The sequence below is a fragment of the Cynoglossus semilaevis genome, chromosome 14 (genome assembly GCF_000523025.1).
Source record: "Cynoglossus semilaevis isolate Cse_v1.0 chromosome 14, Cse_v1.0, whole genome shotgun sequence".
Classification (NCBI taxonomy): Eukaryota; Metazoa; Chordata; class Actinopteri; order Pleuronectiformes; family Cynoglossidae; genus Cynoglossus; species Cynoglossus semilaevis.
Genome location: NC_024320.1, coordinates 19100347 through 19123018, shown reverse-complemented (window position 1 = coordinate 19123018; position 22672 = coordinate 19100347). Strand labels below are relative to the sequence as shown.

At 38.8% G+C, this 22672-nt stretch overlaps 1 protein-coding gene across 3 annotated transcripts in view; it reads right to left on the bottom strand.

Annotated features, from left to right (window-relative positions):
- Positions 1–22672, bottom strand: part of ap3b1a (adaptor related protein complex 3 subunit beta 1a) — a 51250-nt gene that overhangs the window by 23699 nt on the left and 4879 nt on the right. Inside the window, exons 1-19 of one of the 3 annotated variants that reach the window (XM_025061980.1) lie at positions 22203–22600; positions 21395–21470; positions 21182–21256; positions 18994–19089; positions 18365–18525; positions 17474–17540; positions 11034–11216; positions 10412–10567; positions 8534–8631; positions 8363–8417; positions 8199–8270; positions 7905–7967; positions 7660–7792; positions 7459–7568; positions 7172–7348; positions 5326–5512; positions 3895–4025; positions 2467–2629; positions 1672–1849 (exon numbers count right to left, since the gene is read on the bottom strand). In XM_025061980.1, coding sequence (XP_024917748.1) covers positions 1672–1849; positions 2467–2629; positions 3895–4025; positions 5326–5512; positions 7172–7348; positions 7459–7568; positions 7660–7792; positions 7905–7967; positions 8199–8270; positions 8363–8417; positions 8534–8631; positions 10412–10567; positions 11034–11216; positions 17474–17540; positions 18365–18525; positions 18994–19089; positions 21182–21256; positions 21395–21470; positions 22203–22363 — 2342 coding nt within the window. In that variant the 5' untranslated portion in view covers positions 22364–22600. Of the gene's footprint in view, positions 1–1671; positions 1850–2466; positions 2630–3894; positions 4026–5325; positions 5513–7171; positions 7349–7458; positions 7569–7659; positions 7793–7904; positions 7968–8198; positions 8271–8362; positions 8418–8533; positions 8632–10411; positions 10568–11033; positions 11217–17473; positions 17541–18364; positions 18526–18993; positions 19090–21181; positions 21257–21394; positions 21471–22202; positions 22601–22672 lie in introns of those variants that run through there. The other 2 variants (XM_008325695.3, XM_008325697.2) reach the window with 2 other exon arrangements.

Below are 22672 nucleotides of genomic sequence, written 5' to 3'. Positions count from 1 at the left end.
AGATTTCATTTGCTGCGAACAGGAAAAAGTGATATAAATCACTGTGGGCCTGATTAGGCTCTGCCTGAAATGACTGGGCCATAATGAGGGCATTATGCTGTGTTTGTTGTGGAAGCACTGGGGTGAGCGGCTCTAATTACTGTGCATGTGTGTGTGTGCGCATGTTGGTGTGTGTTTGAGCATTGGGGTGAGTTGCTCTAATTATTCTCTCTAATGGAGAGAACAGGGTCAGCCAGCAGCCTGTCACACGGCAGAATCAGGTAGACTCTGGTACTCTGGGCTGGCCTGTCCCTGAGCGAATGAAGTCGAGTGCATAAGAAAGTAAATCTGCCCCCGTGTAAGGGAGTGTGTGTGAGAGCATATTCAGTAGTAATGACCTAAATCTCATTCATTGGTAACACCGGGCTGCTAAATGACCAATCAAAAGTCATTATCCATTAGCCATGTAAACGTGGGCTACACTACTGGAGGAGAATTGTCCTTGATTGGATTGTTAATGGAACTCACAGTAACAACATTCCTGATGAGCCGATGACCTGGGTTTATATTCCAGAAAGAACAGTCGAAGGTAGTGTTTCATTCCACAATAAGGTGGAGCAGTTTTTTTTAAATATTATTTCACTGTATTTGGCTCTGAGAAACTCAACACAACAAGCTAACAGCTAAAGCTAAAGCTGAAACATCCATCATGGTTGTATCATCCAACAGCCAAAAAAAAAAAAAATCAAAACACTTTTAAAGACACAGAGTAAAGAAAGAAAGAAATTCACAACGAAATGTCAGTTAAGGTAGTGGTTCTTAAAGTGAGGGGCAGGGACCTATTTGGGTGCAGAGTTAGTAGAGGCAAATTCATTTTAATGCCATTTTTTCTTTGAATTTGAGTATTGTAGAAAAGGCCTAAAATAAAATGGCATCAAAACCAAAATAACTAAAAAAAATGCAACCTTAATAACATTGCCAAAGCAGAGGTTTAATTGTAGTCTAATTTTAATGCCATTGATCCACAAAACTTATTGACAAAACTAAGACAGGTCGGCCGCTACCGGTCAGGACCACAGACCATGAGTTGGGGACCCCGGCTCTAAATAACCGTCAAACAGGTAGAGTATAGCAAATGATAATTTCTAAGGTTTAAATAAATTTACAGTTTAAAAATATTCAGGAGTTTAAGATGTGGGAATACAATTTAAAATATTTATTTTTTTTAAATTTTATATTTTCCAAAACATAAATTTCCATTAGAGGCAGAAAACAAGTTAGAAAGCACAAACTATATTTTCCAAAACATAAATTTCCATTAAAGGCAGAAAACAAGTTTCTTACATTTTATCGAAGCTAACAACGAAAATGACACGTTTGACGTGGAAGCTGTGAAAACAAAGGCAGGAAAGAAAGATGGATGCACGGCCAGCAGGTGGTTTGTCATGCAGATTATAAGAAGACTGAAGTGTTTAACAGATGGAGGTTGAAGTTATGGATGCAGCAAAGCACTGATCACATTTGCTGTTGCCTGCGACTCCTGCTTCTTCTCACAAACACCCACCTGTCTCATTAGGGCGAGCCAGAGTGAGAAAAAATAGAAAGAAGCAGGAAACATCTGGACCACCAAACAGGCGAGGAAGAAAAATGATGCTCTCACACTGGAACAGGCTGGAAGGGATTTGGGCGTACCTGTTGACAGCAGCTGGTTTGCTTCTCTTCTGCGCCACTTTCTTGGTCTTGTTCTTCTTGTTTTGTTCCGAGTCAGATTCACTGGAGCTCTCCTCGGATTCACTGGAACTCTTCCCAGAATCACTGGAGGTCTTTTCTGATGCTTCACTGCTTTCCTCGTCACTCTCACTGCCGGACTCTGTACCGACAATCACAAAGACCTCGAACATAACACTTCATGTACGCTGTGCTACAATTACATTACACTATGTATCAACATCTCATTTAGGAATTGGTTAAGTCAGTAGTTCTCAAAGTGGGGGTTGTGCCCACCTAGGGGACACTGAAGTATTGCGGGCGAGTGGATACATTTTCTTCTAATTTTCCAACAGGCACGTCACAACAGAATTGTACTTCCTTTGTGCTAGAATGTTTGAGCCTGAATTTGTTTAAATGTTCCATCCAATATGTTTGCACTTTTGGATATAAAATGATAAAAGACACAACTCCACATATGAACTGCTGAGACGCTATGTAGTTATCTGTAAACTAACTTTGTTCTAGTTTTGCTGCTTTCGTTGACAGTGGACACGAAGCTGAGGCTTTATCTACTAATATAAATATATATATCAAATATATTTGGTAGCTGTGGATTAACCACGATGAAGCCAACAGACAATGAATGGAGAATGGGGGGTGGCACCTTATATATGTATATGTATATACATATATATAGTAAATATATACATACATATACATATATACACAATCAATATATACATACATATACACATACACAACTTATATATAGTAAATCCTCACTGCTGCTGCCACTGCTGCTGCTGCTGCTGCTGCTGTCGTCCTCACTCCCGCTGCTCTCTGACCCTCCCTCCTCTTTCTCATCCTCTTCGTCAGAGTAGAACTTCTGGTCAGACTTGGGTTGCTTGACCTTCCCAACCAGCGGTGCCCACTCCTTCACCTGGTGTAGTTGAAGCACGGACAACAGGAGGAGCAAATACAGTCATTTGTCATCGATCAATAAGACGTTTTTTACCATAATGAAACGACCTCTGAGATCTGATTGGAGGATTATTCATATACGCCACTGGCCTGTTGTTTGACTGAGGTCAACAGGTTAGCAGTGAATAAAAGAGATGAGTCTCAAGATGATACAATTTGCCATTAAAACCAAACTAAAGAAGTGAATAGGTTTATTTCATACAGTATCAAGTATTCATTCAGTAAATCTTTCTTTTTGATGCACAATGTTTTCTCTGTTAAATCTGCATTCTATTTATTTTTAATTAAACTCCTCATCAGATGTTATAATGTAACAATAACACATTTTTTCCTCCACTAGAAACAAAGTGACTTCATTTAATTTTTTTCTAATTTGCACTTCAACAAATGTCTTTTCTTTTTACTGAACACTGAACATCCTGCTTGTTGTTTTTTCGGACTAAATAATCACACGTAATAAACGCTAGCGCCCATTTGTCTAGCATTTAATTTGTCAAATGCCACAATGTGACATTAATGGAATTATTAAAGAAGATTCTAAACCTACTGACTGAAATTAGAGTTTTGTCCACGGAACTTGTTGTTTGTGTAAAACACTGTGATGGACAATAAAAATGCATGTCTGTATTTTTATGTCCAAATATTTGTTTTTATATATGCACAGTCAGGAGCTAAACACAGAGGATATATTAAATCTGTTGTTATCTGTAACATACGATTCATGTTAATTGCAAGAATTCCCACTACATATCTTTTTTTGACATTGTTGAATAACCATCCAATGCCAGCCACATAAACTCTGACATTACTAGAAGGGCAAGTCAAAAAGTTCTAAGACAGATTTTATAGTTTTAAAGAATAACTTCATTTTATAAACTAAAATAATTTAATAAATTTCTCAGGTTTTTCCAACAATTTCAAGAAGTTTTGTCATTATGTTTATCAAGTTTCTTTTGATATTTCAACAAATCTGAAATCAGAGTGAACATCAAATATGTCACAGTACATTTGTGGATGGTGTGAAAACGTCCCTCAGAAAGAAGGAATTCTCTGATTAAAGTAAAATCTTTTGAACAAATGTTTGTGCATACGTTTTGTTTCAGTTGGTCTTTTGACACTTTTCAATTACCCTCGTACACTTGTTTCCGTTGGTCTTTTGACACTTTTGAATTACCCTCGTACACAGACAAGACAGGAGAAGTTGATTGGACATCATTTTCTTACCGGCTCAATGACCTCCACATTCCTGACAGACTGGTCCGGGGCCTCCGACGGCCAGTCTGGAAGCTCCTGGTATCCTGTAGCTTTAGTATTGAGACTGTGAGACAGAGTGCCCAGCTGGTAACGGTCTCGATCTGAACCAGGGGAAAGAACATTTTAAAATGAAAAAAAAAGAAGAAAAAAGACAAAAAACAGGAGTAAAGAAATAAACCAAGACTAACATGTTTTAAATTTTGTGAGAGTAAATGAGGAGAACTTGGTATATCAAACAGCAAACACAGTGCATGAGAAGCTCATTTTACAATTGAGGAATAAAAGTTTGTGACTCTTTATACAAATTGTGGAAGTAAAGCAGAAGCTCTTAGAGAAGATTCACAGAGAATGAGCCAGAAAAACACAAAGATAATAATAATAATACATTTTATTTCATTGGTTTATGTTCAACACTGTTCCTCCATCCTCTGAATTCTGTTTCCTTTTTTTATTTTATTTTTTTTCCTGTGGGACTCACATTCTTTTGTTTTTTTATCTTTTATAAGGGAGGAGCAATATTAAAGGATCCTGGAAAGGATGGTTTGATGGGCTGTATTCGGCCCGTGGGCAGCCAGTTGACAGTCACTGTGCTATAGAGACCTGCCATTAACGCCACATAACTACAGTAACAATGGTGAATGGAAAAAAAAAAATCTTTTATATTTTTGTTTTGAGAATCCAAATTCCTATTGGTGCTAGATTTGTAACTAAAACTTAGGAACAACTGAATAATTGTAATAAAAGATTTTGACATCAGATGATCCTCCATTACACACATTTATGTCAAATTAGTGTTTTACCTTTGTACACTCACAACCACACACGCACACACACACACAGTCATCACCCAGGAGGACATTTGATGTCTTAGCGATTACACTCTAAAAATTGAGCTTTCCTAACCAAAGAGAGGAAGACTTGAATATTAAGAATGACAGAGTTGGTTAATGCCTTCCATAAACACCCAGTCGACACAAACCGCCTTTGAATTTTAATGATGTCGGAGGCCTTTTCTGTCGCTTTAGTCGACCGGGGAGCAAAAGAGAAGAGAGACAGCTAAATGAGTGGAATTATTTTCCCTCTCAGTGTGAAAAAAAGGTTAGCATTAGTTCAATAATTTACCCATCTCATTAATCCTAGGCAAAGAGGTCTGACCTAACTGCCCTTCAGAGATACAGGCCCACCAGAATAATAAAATCACTGCATAAATTTACTTTGCACACTACTGGTAATGGATCCCATCACGGTGAAATAAAGGTCCTGTTAATATGTATTCACTGATTTACTGAGATGAATTACTAAACACACACAGAAGAGGGGCCTTTAATCTGTCATTTCAGGCTCTTTGGAGAAAGCTTTAAAATACAGAGCAGTGATTGACGACACAAATGTTTGACTCACCTTTAAAAGCAGACTCAAGCACTGGAGCAGGTTTGGGAGCCAGCAAGATCCGTCTGGCATACTTGTTAAGGGCCCCACTCTTCTCACTCGGTACTATGAGTTGTCTAATGAAGCGCGTTCGGTCTCTGATGTCATAATTCTGGTCGTATTTGCCCAGGTTCAGGATGTACTGGGTCAACAGCTTGGTCTGTGGGAGGAGGAGAGGAGGTGGAAACCTGTCATCTTCACCACCAGTATGACTGACATTAAATACTGCAGCACACGCCTACACTGTTCAGCTAAGCACAGTGTGTCATGACGAAAATATATTCTTAATATTAGCCACTTAATAAGCCAAAGACAACACCATACAATTAGATAGCAATACAACTGGTATTTAAATTACATAAAATACTTGTTAGAAAATTAGAATGGGAAATTGGAAAAGAAAAGAAAAACAAAAAAAAAAAACAATTCAACAAATGATTTCCCTGGTCCCCTAAAGGGAGCCTTAGTACCATCTGTGGCACACGTACCATAGTTTGAGAAACAGTATAATGGGGTAAGTCAGAAATGCCTTTGGTCCAGGGCCTCTGCCAGATCTTTGTAGAACTGATCTTTATATTAACTAAAATGTTATTTGATCAGAGTTTAAACGGTTTATACTTTTGATGCTTTCAAAATCCCTGTTCATCCATGTCCAGAGAAACAGATCAGGTGGTGACCACAGGCTGGTCGTTCCATTAGCCATTCTAGAGATATGACACACGTATGAACCCTCTAAAGTGAGGAGGAGTCACGTAAAAATCTGAGAAAAATCTCAATAAATCATTCAAAAAGTTTCAGCGTTAGAAAGACTGTGGAATTTTGAAGCAGCTTAACTTGATCCTAGTGTAGTCTCACAGTGTTAACATTACATGGTAATAAAGGTAACAAACCACAGGCAAGCAAAAAGAAAAATATTTATGCCAAAAAAAAAAAAAAAAAAATCAGCTCTTATTAAAAGATTCATTTCAAACACAAATCCTCTGGTTGACTTTCCCTCCGAGCGTCGTAATTCTTCCTTGTTGTTTTTAATGATGTAGTCTGATATCCCTGTTTCTGAGCAACATTAGGGAGAAAGAGCCCTCGCACGGTTATACATTATTTAGGCAGACATAAAAGCTAAACATAATGAAAGTGGAATAAAAGCCCGAATCCTTTACAGAATTGACTTTGTGTCTACCTCACTCCTCGGCAACATATTACAGAAAAGCAGGAGGTTTAATGATCTGCCCGTTTAAAGAGGCGGCGTTTGGGTTCATAAACCAGCACTGTGGCGAGAATCACCCTATTGAACCGAATGGGCCTGTGCACGCCAAGCTGTGCTCACGGACGCACCATTGCGTTAAATCGGTCTAATTCAAAGCTACACAGTAGCACAGTCACAAAGTGGACTGGGTTAGCAGTGTGACCCAGGTGGAAAAGGCACATTTCAAAAAACCTCATAATGAGGTTTAAACCTTTAGTTTTAATTGGAAACACAAACGTTTTTAACATTAATCCAGCACTAATAGATCCTTATTAGGGTAATAAGTTAGTAAAGCATTTTTAAATGTGTACTCTGAGTACTATTACTGATACCTTTAATAAATATTTTATTAAGTTATACAGGCTTACATACTGCTCTGTGGGAAACTTGAGAATTTTTTCAAATTATAACAGAGCAAATCTCACAGTACGTCTTGTCTGACTGTGTATATAAACTACCCATTAGGACAGCGAGTATTGGATTGTTTTTGAGTACCAGGACGAATATTACAATGAAGAATGGCGTATGGTAGATACTGCGATCTGTATCGGTACATCCCTAATTTTAATACTTCACCTGCTTAGAGTTGGTCAGGTAGAGTTTGGCTGCCAAGTTGACAATCTGCAGCTTGACAATGTCCTCCTCTGTTGTAAAGCTCTTGGCCATTTTACGAAGAACATCTGGTGCGATCTTTGGCACCTTTTCGCAGTACTCTCCCATCAGCCACAGGATGCTAGCTCGAGCCATGGGTACCTGAGAGTCGGAAGAGTTGAGACAAAAAGTTAGACAAAACAACTGTAAAGAAAGCGCACAAAAAGTCAAAATGCCATCGACAGAACCATCAACGAGCGTCTGGATCGTACAGTGATGTTGTCAAAGATCTTGGCCATGTGCTTGATGATCTCACTGTGCTGAGTGGGCTGAGTCTGAAGCAACTTCTTGATGACGACTACACTCTCTGCCACGACAGTTTCTGCACCGACAGAGAAGATAACACGTTAGAAAAAAACAAACAAAAAAAACAACGTAGACCATCAGCACATGTCGTGTAGCTCATCAGTTACCGTCTCTGTTGGAAAGAAGCAGAACCAGACCGTTGAGACAGGTGTCTGTCACCTCAGAGATGTTGGTGGCACATCTGCCAATGGCCTGGATTGTGGCTGCAGCAAACGCCTTGTCCTGACTTTTAACATAGGTCTACAGGGAATGGGATTAAGGATTAAATGTAAATGTAAATGTAAATGCAAACAACTTACAGAAACAAAATCAAAGACCAGAGAGGGTTTGGTAAAAATGGAAAAGTAGATACCTGAAATTCCCTCAAAATGGTGGAGATGTTGGCTTCATTGGCAAGGTTGGTCAGGATCTCCAACTGTAGAAGCACATACATTTATTTAAAAAAATTAAATTAGGCCTGTTATTATAGTCTAACCCAGGAGTGGGCAAACTTTTTGACTTGCAAGCCACAATTGTCCTAAAATTGAACATTCATGAACGAGTCGACTCTGAAGGTAATTTGTTGTGAACAAAAAGAGCCGACTCCCGTCAACAGAGCCCGGTGTTCAGATTCTTAGAGGACATAGAGAAGGCAGGCTGCGGTTACCTTCAGGGTTTTGATATGTGTGGCATCTGTAGACCTGACGTAGAAACTCTTCATGAATGGCTCAAACATTCCCTGTTTGGAGACATTTGTTAAGACAATTACGTCACACAATTCTACAATTCTACAATTTCTCATTTTCTTCTCAAAAACAAAATTCTATTTACTTTTCTCTGAATGGACATGGTGGCAATGTTCTGCAGGACAATATACTGCACCTCCCTTTGAAAATAAAGAAGCAGAGAACGTTGTCACACTCCAGGAAAGCTCTTCAAAGAACAGGTAAAATGACAGGTTACAGATTAAAGGCCCTTTCAGAAAAAACATTTTTTTGTTACCTGTGGCTTCTCAGCAGTCGAACCAGAGACTTAGTGACGATGCTAACTTCCTGTTTTGGGGCCAGATGCCAGTAGAGTTGCGCAACAGACATCACCACCTTAAAAACAAAAGGGTTAGAAGAATATTTTAGCTTTTCAGCTCTCCATTACTGACCAGAACATCAAAAGAATCACAGGTCCTACAGAGGACTACGTCTGATTGAATCTAATTACACATTACTGTAATATAGTATTAGTTAATTAATATTTATTTGGGCTTTATTGCATTTTTAGTGAACATTTAAAAATGTGCATAAAAAGGTTGAGGTTGTCCAATGGCAAATAAAAATGTTCCAGATGACAGCACCACAGCACGTGCAGATATAGATAGGTGAAGATACAGCAGTTCAGGCAGACTTGTTCAATGGCCACATCATGACGGTCAAAACAGCCTTAATGAAATAGCTTTTAGATAATGTCTCTCTTCACCCTCTCCTCCCCCATCTCTTTTCTATAACACGTTTCAATTTTCAGCCAACCTCCAGAAGGTAAAAACTCGTGTTGTTCTCCACGTTCCTCAAACTTGACGTTATGCTTCTTTAACACTTGAAAAGCACTTTCAAACTTCTAAGTGCTTTCTTATTATTAAACCACCTACAATGGCATGAGCCATCTGTCGACCGCAGCTAAAATAAAACACCTTCATTCACATGCATGTCACAGGACTCTGCAAAGGCACTTATGACATGACTCCATAAAGGTAATTTTTCAGCCAGGCTTTAAATAGCCAGGCGACGTGTGTCCATCACTGCAGGCAGGAGGAGAGGGTACATGCGTCTGTGAAGATGGAGGATGTCACCGTGTTGTTGTGAGTAAAGACACAGCATGTCACATTTTAATCAACACTCTCATTTAAGGACATTTTTTTCTTCTGCGCCTTCAGGGACCTTGAGATTCCAGGGTGATGGAGATCTGCACTTACTGCAGAACTGGGCTTTCACAGACGTGTGTATAGTGCAAGTGTGTGTGTGCGTATTGCTGAAGGGTGTTTTTCTTCTCATCTTGGTGCACTCTGCAACATTATTTATATACATACTATATAAACATTATTTTGGTATTGAGTGTTTTTTAGTATTATAGTCCACGATTCATTTGGTTGCTAATTATCTACTGGATATAAGTAACATCGTAGTGTCGCGCTGTGCTAGCACCTAACATGTTAGTAATAGCAAATTTGCTACTGTATGTGTTAGTGGTTGGAAAGTGCATTAGCTGTGGTAATGTTGCTGGCATGTTACCATGAAGCATATTAACGTAGCGTTGACGCTACACCTGTACGCAGCATGTTAGAGGTCACACACCTTATTTTAGCGACGTGTTAATGCCACACCTCCACAAAGCACACTAGTTTTTAAGAGTCCATTTTGATCAGGTTGAGGCCAAGCTAACACTGCCATTAGCTCCAGCCTCTCTTCTTCTTCAATTTTTTTTATATTTTATAACAAATATTCAACCTGAAGGACATCCTATTTATTAACTACAGACAGACAGTAGAACCCTGGTTGACGTTCACAGGAACAAAAACACTTTCTGTGACCTGTAGAGCTGATGGTTATGTAGAGGCGTTGTGTCTGCTAAATATGAATTGTAATGGGTTATTTAAAAAAAACATGTGATTGGCACCAGTGGAAGCACAAGTCATTGTCAACCCAACAAGAGAGTAGTGTCAATGGTAACATCACACATAAGCCCTTGGCCTTTCACCATGGTTCTTATACCTCCTCATTATCAACGATCACCTGTCTCTACTGTGGGGGTAAACACCAACATTTCTAAAGTATGAGTGACTTGATGGAACTATCACAGCTGTTTGTTGATGTCAAGTTTTTGCTGACTCACGGCAGTGTTTCTGCTCTGTAGTAGAGGTTTAGTGTTCCTGAGCAGCAGCCTGTGGTCTGGATCCATGATGTAAGGTTTGGCCTCTGTCTGATCTTTCTTCTCCTCATGGTCAGAGTCATAGAAAGTCTTCTCACTGTTTTCATCAAATGCAGCACCCTACAAAACAAAACAAGACACAGCAAAATATATCAAGTTTAAAGTGTTCTCTCAAATCAAATTAACCACAGATAACAATAAAATAAATAATTTGTGAAATTTTTGTTTTTCAATATTAACAGTTTACATCTGAAATCTAATAATACCTTACTAAATAATAAATATTAGTCAAAAGTTAAATGTAATGATTTTTGGTGACCCAATAATGAAGCATCTGGAACATAGTTTTAATATTAAAATAAAACACAAATAACTAGATTCTTACTGAGAAACTAAAAAACGACTCCAACTTTGAAGAACAATATTTTACTGTTATGGTCATTACGAATGTTTGACCAGCCTGTTTACACGGAAAAAATGCTCAGACGTTTATGCTTTCAAAATTATTATTATTATCATTATTATTATTATTATTATTACTGACACTGATACCAACTGTCGGTCCTTCGGGTCACGAGTGTCTCACCTCCTTCCAGGGGCTGATGAACTGCGTCCTTGCATAGCGGGTCAACATGGAGATGATGACCACCTGGCCCCACTCTTCCACATCCACCAGCAGGTTACACAGCTTCCTGTAGTTCTTATGGATCAGGTCAATGCGATCTGGACAAACCTCCTCAAAGGCCACCACCACACTGCCGGCCACCAACTGCAGAAGCAAAGCAGGAAATAGTCAGAAACAAACAAACAAACAAACAAACAAAGCTCATCATCAGAATTATGTTACGTTGTTGTTGATACCTGAGCACATCAATGTATTCACAGGGCTGATATAGAGAAGTTAAGAGGAAACAGTAGTTTACAAGTCAAAGTCTTTATATAGAGGCTCCAGGGAAATGAGCCGTTTGTCACGTTTATCTGATATTACCCAGTCAAGTCAGAACAGGTGCTATAATTGCACTTGGGGGGAAAAAAAACACAATGTCAATTTACAACTCTGATTACAATACACCGACTTACGCCTGTTAGGTAGTTAGTTGATAATTAGAAGGAAAATTATCACGGTTTAAGTTTTTGCCAACTTTCTTCATTACTATTAAATATTAAAAAAAATGTAATTTTATGGTCAAGAAATTAGAACAACAAAAGAACAACTACCTGAAGAAGCAACGCTAATAATCAACTGTATTTCATTGGTGGGAGGGAAACGCCCACGGTTGTGTTGACTGACTGGAGTGACTGTGACACTGACTGGTTGACATGGTAGTGTATTAATATGCAAACAGCATTATCACGGGCAGGCAAGGGTGAAGAAGAAGAAGAGAATGGGAGCAGAATGTGATCTTCTCAATTAAAGCCTTCTGGCCCCCAGTGGCCCTGTGGGATCCCAGAGCATTCTCCCATCTGCGTTGTCATGAGCCTGCATTGATTGGGTGTCTGTTGTGTACTGGTCCAGCTACTGTCTGGAAAAATCCTGATCACTTATCTGAATCATTATCAGTATTTCTTTTTTTTTTTTTTTTTGACATTGCTACTGCTAATAGTGATGAATGAATCACTCGAGGATCCTAAGAAAACGAGTTATATTTACTAGGCAACTGACAATGAAACCGCCTGTACATTGACGGCGATAGCGACATCTGCACAAGATATACAAACATTTTTGTACACACGTTAATACAAACTTTCACTAAGCGATTCTAAGTGTTGTTAGTGGAGTGTTTTCAAGTACTCTACTTCACGGGAAATAAATAAGATCCTTTTTTTCCTGTGAGTTCTGGACAGATCCACTGAACCTAACGGTGAGGATGGGAGGCGTTATTTGCCTAAAAAATATTAATATTAAGAAAGAAAAAATATTGTTACACATAAAAAGTTGGCCACATCAATGGCTCTAGAGTGTCTCAAGGCACTCACACACCGTTAGCATGCGCCACCTCTAAAAATACATCTGAAAAACACTGAAGGTTGCACATTTTTTTCCAGTCACAATAAAACTTGCTTCAACTGTCGCATCATGTTTGGCTGTAGCTTTGGTGAACATTCCCTGACACAGTTACAGTCTTTAATTCTTGAACACTTGCTGTTTTTCTTGGAGGCTACATTTAGCATTCTTATCTCATATCAATAATTATTGTACTCCATCATCACTGACACTGCCTCATGAATATAAGACACACCAAGTTTTAGCATGTTAAACTCTGGCAAGGTCACATAAAACTATGTGATGGACTGGATTTGGCCCGTGAGCCTTGAGTTTGATATACAAGGTCTAGATTTTGGTCCTGTTGGCACCTGGGTCTGAACTCGGTAGACTGAAGGCAGTCGTCATCTAAAATAGTGTTGTATTGTTCCTACTGATATTAAGGCCGTGTCAGGTTTTTATTCAACATCTGTTTTTCGGCCACACGGTGGCAGAAGAGATCGGGGCAGTTTCGGTGGTTTGCTGGTTTCTTCTACCCACAGTCCAAAACAGGCAGATTAGAAATAGTAAGGTTAAATGTCCACTCAAAAATGACCATAGGTAAAATTCTGAGTGTGTCTGAGTCGTTTGTCCTTTCACGTGTCCCTGTCATGGACTACTGGACTGTCCAGGGTGAAGCCCCTCACTGTTGTTTTGGCCTCAACCCAGAAGTTGTGAACCTGTGTGTGAATTTTCTCCTATCTGTACTCCATCCAGCAGTTCAATGATTTTAAAATGTGTCAAAGGAACTACAAATAATGAAGTGATTCATTGTTTTTTTTTCTTTGTTTTTTTTAACAAATGTTTTTAAATCACTTTGTTTGTTTTTTAGGAAAAGAACAAATAAAGCTTCAGACGGAGAGTGAGCTGGAATCAATGTTTGGGAAATAAACAACTCCAGGAGAACACATACGGCTTCTTTTATCTACATGCAGTTAGGTTTGGAAGAAATTCCATTCTGGCGTAGAGCTCATGAAGTGAACAATGTTATTTATTTAGCGTTAGGTGAGGGACTTCAAATTTGGCAGACACATTTATTTATCCCCACAGAGAAGAGACAAAGCAGGTTTCTTCAATCAGACTTGACAGTTTGAAGCTCCTGTGATGTGAAAACCTTTGTTGCTTTAAAGTCAATGAAAACTAATGTGACATCCTGGATTTGTACTAAACTTCTTTTTGCACTCGGTCACACAATAACAGATTTTACATTCATTTCAGTTCTGTTTAATTTTAGAATTTGTCTTATTGCCAAAAAACAAAACAAAAACAAAACAAAAAAAACAAAAACATTGGTAGTATCTACAAAAAAAAACAAAAACATTAGTAGTATCTAGTTTGAGTGTCTATTAACAGGCAACGTTGTCAAACACTCGGTTTGTGAGTCATGTGGCTGAAAGCAAAAATTAAGTGGGAACACTTGCTGTGTTGTCCTTGAATAAGCCTAAAATAAATATAATAAATCAATCTATTTTGTCACTAGTTGTTTTTATTTCTCTGCACAGACTACTGTTACACATTCCAGTTTCACCAGTCAATGGTGATTTGTCTCTAAGAGTGAGTCCAAAGAACTGTAGTGCTATGTGTATAAACCTGTGGTTCACAACCCTTTTTTTGCCCTGTAACCCCATATTCGACCCACATGACATTTTTTGTTCAATCACGTAATTGCAGCCGTCAATCAAGATGACCAGGTCAGATATCTTTAGAAGCTGTTTTTTTTAATATTCATGTTTAACATTGTGTGTGGTGTTTTTAATCATAATCTTTAAAAGAATAATAATTAGTTGAATAGATATATATTACTAAATATTTCAGGTGACCTCATTCGAATTCCAGGTGTCCCCATGAGGTACCGTGATCCCAAGGTTGAAAAACACTGCTATAATCTAAGCTTAATGTGACAAATAAAATCTTTTCCTCACAGTGTTTTTCCTGTAACTTCTATGATCTACTAAACATGGTGTAGACATTCAAAGTACTTCAGTCAAGTATATTTAACAGTGGCTGAACCTGTTTAAAGGATGAGGCTGATAGATGGCATTACTAAAGCCCCGACAGGTAAATCACAGGATTGTATGTTTTATAAAAGAGCTCTGGCACAGATTCTTCCGTAACTCAAAGCAGTCAATTAAGTTCCATCTGTTCGGTGTTAAGTTGCTGTGCGTTTATACATAGGGGCATTATTCTCGCCTGTCGTTCTCCCAAGACCTCCCTCGTCTCTGAGCTTATTACAGTCAACGCTGTTCCTGAGCATGTGGATCCTGCTGCAAGGCTTTGTGCATTCTCCACCAACTTCCCCCATTAGACACTGCTCCAAGGTAAACTACATGCACCATCAACAAAACTGACACCCCAATCTATGGAGTTCATACACCTCCCCCTCCTCCTCCTCCTCCCCCTACCATATTATCTACCTGCGTGACAAGCCGGTAATGGAAAAATCACACTAAGCAAATGGTTCTTCTAATAACAATAAATTTCCTATAAAATTATGAAGGGCCCGAACCGTTTCCTTGCATCTATTTTGCTATGAATTCTAATTAGGGTGCCAGAGAGGCAGAGAGTGCTGGGTCATCACGCCAGAGACAACGTGCGCTTCTTTGATTGATGGCCCAGTGTGGGGTCGGCCTATCCTCCTCATGCTCGCTTTTCTCCCGCACTCTTCCCTCTCTTCCCTCTTAAATTAATGGGCGTCTCACCCAGCCCCTAATCATAGTACTCCGCCACCCCCTGGCCCCTCCTTTCTCTTCTCATTTCAATTTTGCAGAAGGTACAAGGGGGAAGCACGGGAGGGATCGATCATTTATCTTGTAATGGCTGGATAATAGATCCATCACAGTAAAACAGCTGCACAAACTCCTATGTTGTCTCTGTCATCAGGCCTTCCCATTTTCCTCTTAAACCATCCTGCCTATAAGCAGGCTCCCATGTGTCACAGCTACTTAAGCAAACAGGCACATCTGTAAAGGCAGACGTCAGGAGGCCCGGGCAGCGGCACAGCCCACGGAGTTAACCAAATGCTTCCTTTTTTAAACAGCCAACATCATGACACCAGCTAAAGAGCATTCACACAAATGATTTCTCCAATTCCCACCTCAATTGATGGATTAACATTACACTAGGAAAAGTACTCCTATGAACTAAAAGTTGTTTTTAAAATAAACTTATTTTAAGCCAAATGTCTTTTCAAAGTTACAGCAGAACGAAAAAAATAAATAAAAAGCAGTAAAAGCTGACATTAGCAACTTCATTTCTTTTTATTTTACTATTTAATTTCAGAGAGGTGGGACCACACTGATGGATACTTTTTACAGGTACACTTAATGAAACGACATCTGTTAAATTTAAAAAGGGATAAAAATATCTAAAATTCACCGGCTTGGTAGATAATGATGATTGAAGCTGGTACGATGGCTGCACCTTCAAAGTGACATGTCTAAATGTTATTCTGCCTCCTTACTCTCAGATCGAAGGGAAAAAAAAGACGAACAAAAATAAAACTCATTACTTTCTGTAAATGTAAGTTCACAGCGAGTGCCGTTCGACGTAATTAAACACAAATCCATCTATAAGAAGAAACCATTAAAAGAAGTGTACTTTTTAATAAGAGAGTCAAACATGTCCAGGTCCTTTTTTTAAAACAAAAAAAACACTGGAGTTAAAAAGAAAAAAAAATGTTTCTGTAGACTACCACTGAAGAGATTTAAATGTCATTCAAGGTTATTTTAGAAAGAGTTACAGCAATTTCAACAAAATACATTATTAACCTGGACTAATCTTATCACTTGTACTTGGATATATTTTGTGATCAACCAACAGATGTGCTCTAGTAGAATATCTGTATAATTTCAGTGTACTCTCCCCCGCTGAGGGAATTCAAGGTCCACCCTAATACCAATAAAATGTGTATTTTGTTCGCAAATAAACCTGGGTCCTATGTTTAGGTTTTTCACCGTTCATCAGCTGATAGTGCATCTGTGTGATGATAGCGCTCTCTGTCCCTCTGTCCCCAGCCGGGAGATGTCATCCGTCTTCGTTAACGTCCTGTGCTAAATATGCATCTGTTATCGGGCTTCCCACCCCCCCTTGGCCTATGCTGCTTTGTTTTGTATGTATAATAATTTGTACACACTATGAATACACATTTTCAGAGCATCTTTTGTTTGCATATTTCATATTTTAAAGGTACAGTGGAACCTCGAGATACGAGCGTCCCGACGTACGAGTATTCCGAGATACGAGTAAAGATTTGAGATGCGAGCACGCTTATAGACGCCGACGCTAGGTGGCCGAGCACTCGGAGCAGCCCATTCTTGTTTGTCAACTTCAGTACACATCTCCCGCAACTCTTCCGTATTGTGTTTGCGTTATCTACGTGATTTTCTCTCTATTTTGTGGATTATTCATCATAATAGTGAAGTGAGTCCTAAGAAGTTTTTTAGAGGGCCGGAAAGGATTCTTTTTTTTTTTTTTTCTGTTCTTTCTTAAGGGACAAAATGATTCGTGAGATGAGCACCTTGAGCTACGAAATTGGTCCTGGAACGGATTGTATCTTGTGGTTCCACTGTATGTGTTTGTCAGTCTTCAGCCCATGTCTCCATTTATTAAAACTGGGTTTTTACCACCATTAGCTTCCACTTTGAGCTCCTACAGTAACCTGCTAACAAATGACTTCTGATGGACATTCGGCTCTGTGTCCGTGGCTGACCAGAGCACAGGATCTGGGAATCGGACTCAGTTCTGGTCTATTTGTAATAAAGTTAGCCTTTTGAGAAAATGAGGCCGACACTGGCATCAGTGAGAAAATCCCTTTCAAATAGACACTTAACAAGGAGCATCTGAAGATGTGTGGGTTTAAGTGGCTGTTAACAAACCATGGCATTGCCGAATGAGCTGTGAGAGACAGAGCAAACAGGTGAAAGGCTAGACTCTGGCGCCCTCCAGTGGTTTGATTTGGCCGCAAAAAATGTACAGTGTAACGGTGCGAACCAGTGTGTACTCACGGTGCTTTTGTCTTTCAACAGTTTTTCTATGACTTCAATCAGCTGCTCCTTCTGCTCTGGGTCCAGGCTGTTGTCACAACAGAGACATGAACGAGTGTCAGTCGAAGAATGGTAATTATTCACATAATATGAAAACTTGATGGAGTTACAAATTAAATCATGTCTCCTGAGAGCGCTCTGAATGCAGATCGGAGTACAAATACAATCAACTACCCATGAGCACACTTTAGCTGCTAATAGAGGTTGTGTATGTAATCACTCAGTGGCTGTCCACAGCAGGACACAGTCTTAAGGTGTTACTTTTAACTGCTTGCTTTAAAGGAGAGGTCTTCAACAGGCAGTCTGCAACCCCTGCCAGATCTGAGGAGGTACTGCAGGTAGTCTTGATATTTTTGGTCCATTTCAATATTTTTATAAATTCACAATTAATATGTATCCAAAATATGACATAACATAATCTTCACATTATGCAAACAGCTTTATATTGTCTTTATTAGTTTGTACTGTTGACTGTTTTTGTACAGTCTGACGTTTTAGGATGAAACTATTAAGCGTCATGCTGCTGCCATTTCGGCTTGTAGAAAAGATTTTTATCTCAATGTGACATTTTACCTGGTTAAATAAATACTATTCATTAAATGAACACAGGTCACAAACTATCATTGTTGGACCGACACTCAAATATAATTAATTAATTAATTAATTAATTAAAAATTGAATTTTTGTTATTATTTAATGTTTATTTTGGAATTCAGTTGTGGGCCAGATTGGACATGTTGGTGATTGATTGATAGATAGATTAGATAGATTCTCTTACTACTAGATGTCATCAGATCCTACATCAAATCCAGTTAAACTTGATGGTTTATCAAGGCTGGAGTAGAACTGTACCTGTAAAGCTTCTGGATAGCATGTGCTGAGGTCTTCCTGACATATGGAGACATGTCAGATGCCGCCTCCTTGATGGCCAACATCATGATTGGGACAATTATTGGGACACGTATGCTGGACAGGACCCTCAGAGCACTGGCACGGATGAACTGGTTCGGATCCTGTCGCGAATAAGAAACAACAAAATGCCATGTAGGTTTTATTAGTAACAACTACTACAGTGAAGTGTCAGGGTTTTCTACAATGTAGATGAACATACCTGTAATCATGATGGTACTATAAATAAATAACATCCTCAAATGTCTCACTGAAAGTTGACACTTATTTTCCAGGTCAGATTCTTTCAGAAGTATAAGTCACATTATTAAGCCTTTTTCTGCGGTTTACATTTTTGGTCTCGAAAAGACACAGCAAGTCAGATTTCATTCTGACTTAATACTTCATGTCTCTATTTCAAAAGTAGTATTCAATTTGCTGGTAACTGTTAAAAAGCACTTTAACCACCAGAATAAACTTGGTGGTCCTCAAAATTGTCTTCAGGTTTCTTGCTAATTCAGCCAAAAAAAAAAATTTTATACCCAAATGAATTTCATCCTAACAACTTATTTTTTAACAGAAGAGCATGTTACCTTCAGGGCCCTTTGAAAGGTGCTGATCGACAATAAAGCCAGGTCCTGCTGCTCCTCTGCGTACCTCACCAGGTAGACATAAACAAGCTTCTTCAGCTACAAAACAAAAACAAAACAGTAAATAATACAGTAAATGAAAGAAGTGTAATTGTACCAGTGAGTGAATAAGAAGAATGTTAGCACTTCACTACAGCAGGAAAATGACTGCACTCATGCACAGCAAAAAAAGAGGTTTCATTTTGCTTGTTTTGTCTAGTGGGAGAACTGTATATATTTAATAGGTTCTTCTTCTGTTGTTTGCCAAAATAGGAAATGGACTTGTTTGGTCCTCCATCCACGGTTTTGCCCTCCACTATTACTTGTTTCTTGAAGACTCCTCACCAAATATTTGTTTCAATGTCACTCAAATTTAAGGCAGGACCAAATGATTTTCTTCTGTTGACTGACACAAACTAAAATACAGAGCTGTTACTGAGCGGGAAAATGTGATTATGAAAAAATGATTACTCGCTTAAGGAATTTTTAAGTAATTTGAAAGTTGAGGTCAGGCCACATTTTACCATTTTGGTTTTTGACATGACTGTATGGACAAATATTATTACTATGGCTGTCAAAATTAACCGATGTTTTGATACAAACTATTTTTTAAAATTTCATTAGGCACAAAAAATACAGGTGTGAAATACATGCATCTACATACTGTTATTTGCACTTTTGTTCCAACGATTTAGAGGAGAATAAAATTGCATAAATAACAGTGCTGTCTACTACAGCGGTGACAGCCACTGATAAAGGGAAAGGGACAAGTATAAAGGGAATTTGTGAGTGTCATTAAGGTATTTTCATGTCATCTTGCACCAAATAACATCAATAAAATCATTGCAAACAGAAGTCTGGTAAAATCTCTCTTTGTCGATAAATCATTTGCTTGTTTTCTACTACGTTCCCTTCCATTCAGTTGTGAAAAATGGAAATCAAAACCTTTGTGCAAATGCACTCTACAAGATGGTTTCTGTTGTTGACAATTGATGTTGGGTCAAAGTGACAAGAAATTGGAAGGAAGGAGTCAAAAACACATGGGAAAGAAGCATTTTAAGATCTAGAGATAAACCATGTAGAAGAGAGAGGAAGCGGAGGAGACAGGATAGAAGGAAGAAATGAAAGACTAGGACCTTAGATTACCTAAGCAGCTGGTGTGTAAGAGGTGGGGAGAGAGCAGACGTGACTGTGGGCTCTCTTCTGCCAATTACATCCACCCACCTGCTCCCATTCCCTGCCATGAACTGCATCAACTACATGCCACGCACACGGAGCCTGGTTTTAGGCCCCATGTTCACATGCTACCCCACTGGCTTCTTAAATAGGACGCTGATGCTAATCAATATTCACAGGCTCTGGGCGTAAGGACTCTAGAACCACTGCTTTGTGTTTTACTGCATGATCTGTCTGGTCTGGATAAAAACCACGGATTGATGGAGAATATCTGACATTAGTGTCATCCTTCAGCAACAGTTTTGGCTGCAATTGGTCCCTCCTGTGATTAACCAAATAAACCACTTATTTAGGGTTGAATGAAGAGTGAGGATTTGAGGCAATGGCTTCTGGACGTGTCTCTACTGATGCTTTTTTGGAAGAACAACATTTATATAATACATTCACTCCAGTGCCGGAAAATTGCCAGAAAAATACAAACTAAAGGGAATGTTTACGGTCCCTGAGGAGTAAAGACACTGGAACAAAACCAGTCAAGGAAGAGAAATCGCAGGACGTACAGTAGACACAAACTACTGGAATACATTCAAAAGTTTGAGTCCGAGTCTGATTTTTCATAATAAAGTCATGTTAAGCTCAAGCTTCTCCAACAACTGATATTCATCATAATATTTTCGTCAAATGCTGAGCCATTTTATTTGACTGGATTTTTCAATGTTGATACTTTACAAAAGGGTTTGATCTGGTTCCATCAGATTTTTTCTTTTCCAAACCTGGATGAACATTTGAAAGGAAACTCCATTCATTTGATGACAGAAATAATCTCATTTCTAGAAATCCAACAAAAAAGGGGTTTCTTTTTACAATGTTTTTCACTTAATGAGCAGAAATACCTTCCTGTTTTATACTTTTGTTGCACAATACTCAAGTGAATCACAACATCCAGCAGTGAGAATAAAGTAAATATGGTGTTTACCTCTATATTCTTACTGGCGACGTTCTTCACAACAGCAGGAAACAGCTCTGATGCAGTTTTCCCTTTGGCGATGAGCTGAAAATAAAGATACATATTTGTATTGTCTTCAATTATTGTGTGAACGGTATAAAGATTTTAACCAAAAAAAAAGGAAAATTACCATATTTATATCATTTTGAAGCTTCATGTTTGGTAAATATATGAGGAACTCACCCCAACAACCCTTTTCATGGCCTCCAGTTTGAGTGACTCTTTGTTGCTCTCCAACATCTCTTTAAGGTCTTCATTCCTGGTGACGAAAATACAATTTTGGTCAAATCCACAGGATAGGACCTGTTACGGTGTCGAGAACCTAGACCAAAGGTAATGTGAAAGCCACATGTCTGTCAGATCTGTGTGAGCTCCACAGGTTAAAAGGTCATTCCAGCTGCCGTTGCTCTTTACCATTCAATGGAACATTAACAGAGGACAAAACAGCAGGAAACCACATGAGAAATATTTTCTTTTTCTTTTTTTAACAAAACTGTGAGGATCTCACATGATGACAATAGAGATGATGACAAGTCACACCGTGGCTGAAATCAATGCTGTCACAGGACAATGCTGACACATGACAAACTTGGTGATTGTAATATTACAACAATGTTACAGACTTCAGAACTACGACATACATATGGATTAGATAGTAATCGCTAATAGCAAACATATTAAACAGCCTAGTCACTATCATTTAAAGCAGTTGTCTTTGTAACTTTAAATGAGGTCTAAAACAGAAACAGAAGAGGATCAGCTACTACTGGATCTCTTTAAATAAATAGAGAGAAACACTTAGCTAAAACACAGGAAACATTCTGGTTGACAAACTACTAAGTGTTGTTTCTAAATACAAGTTAATAACTTCAGGCTCACTGTTTGTTGTTGAGAAAAAAGCACTAATTATTAAGTAAAAAGTATCCTCCACCATCATGAGTAGAAAACTAAGGTAAAGAAAAGCCCTGATAAACACGGACTAGTACAGTACCCAACTTTGCGCGTCTCCTTGAGGCTCCCATTGCTCTTTGTGAGGGCCTGTTCTTCCTGACTCAGCTCACTCTTTAAACTTAGTTGCAGTCTCTCGGCAGAAACCACTGCGGTCCGCATTGCCCCCTTCGCGTCCAAGCGCAAAGAGAAACCCACATCCATCGCAGCTTGACCCAACAGCTGCCTGAACACACTGCAACAGCCAGCAGTCCAAGTTCTTCTGAGTGTGCTCCAGTTTCCTCAAACCAAACTGACTCTATATATCCTCCTCCAACTGGGGAGTGCAAACAGAGCTGTGAAAATTGCTTTTCCTCAGGCTGTATGCTCTGCTCTTGCAACTATATTTGTTTAGCTGGTATTTCATCCTGTTATTGCTGCTCTCAAAACAAAACAAAAAAAGTACAGGCTTTGAACCAGTCCTTTACCAAACTTTTCCTGTTCTCTTGGACAAAAGGATTGACAAGAAGCCAC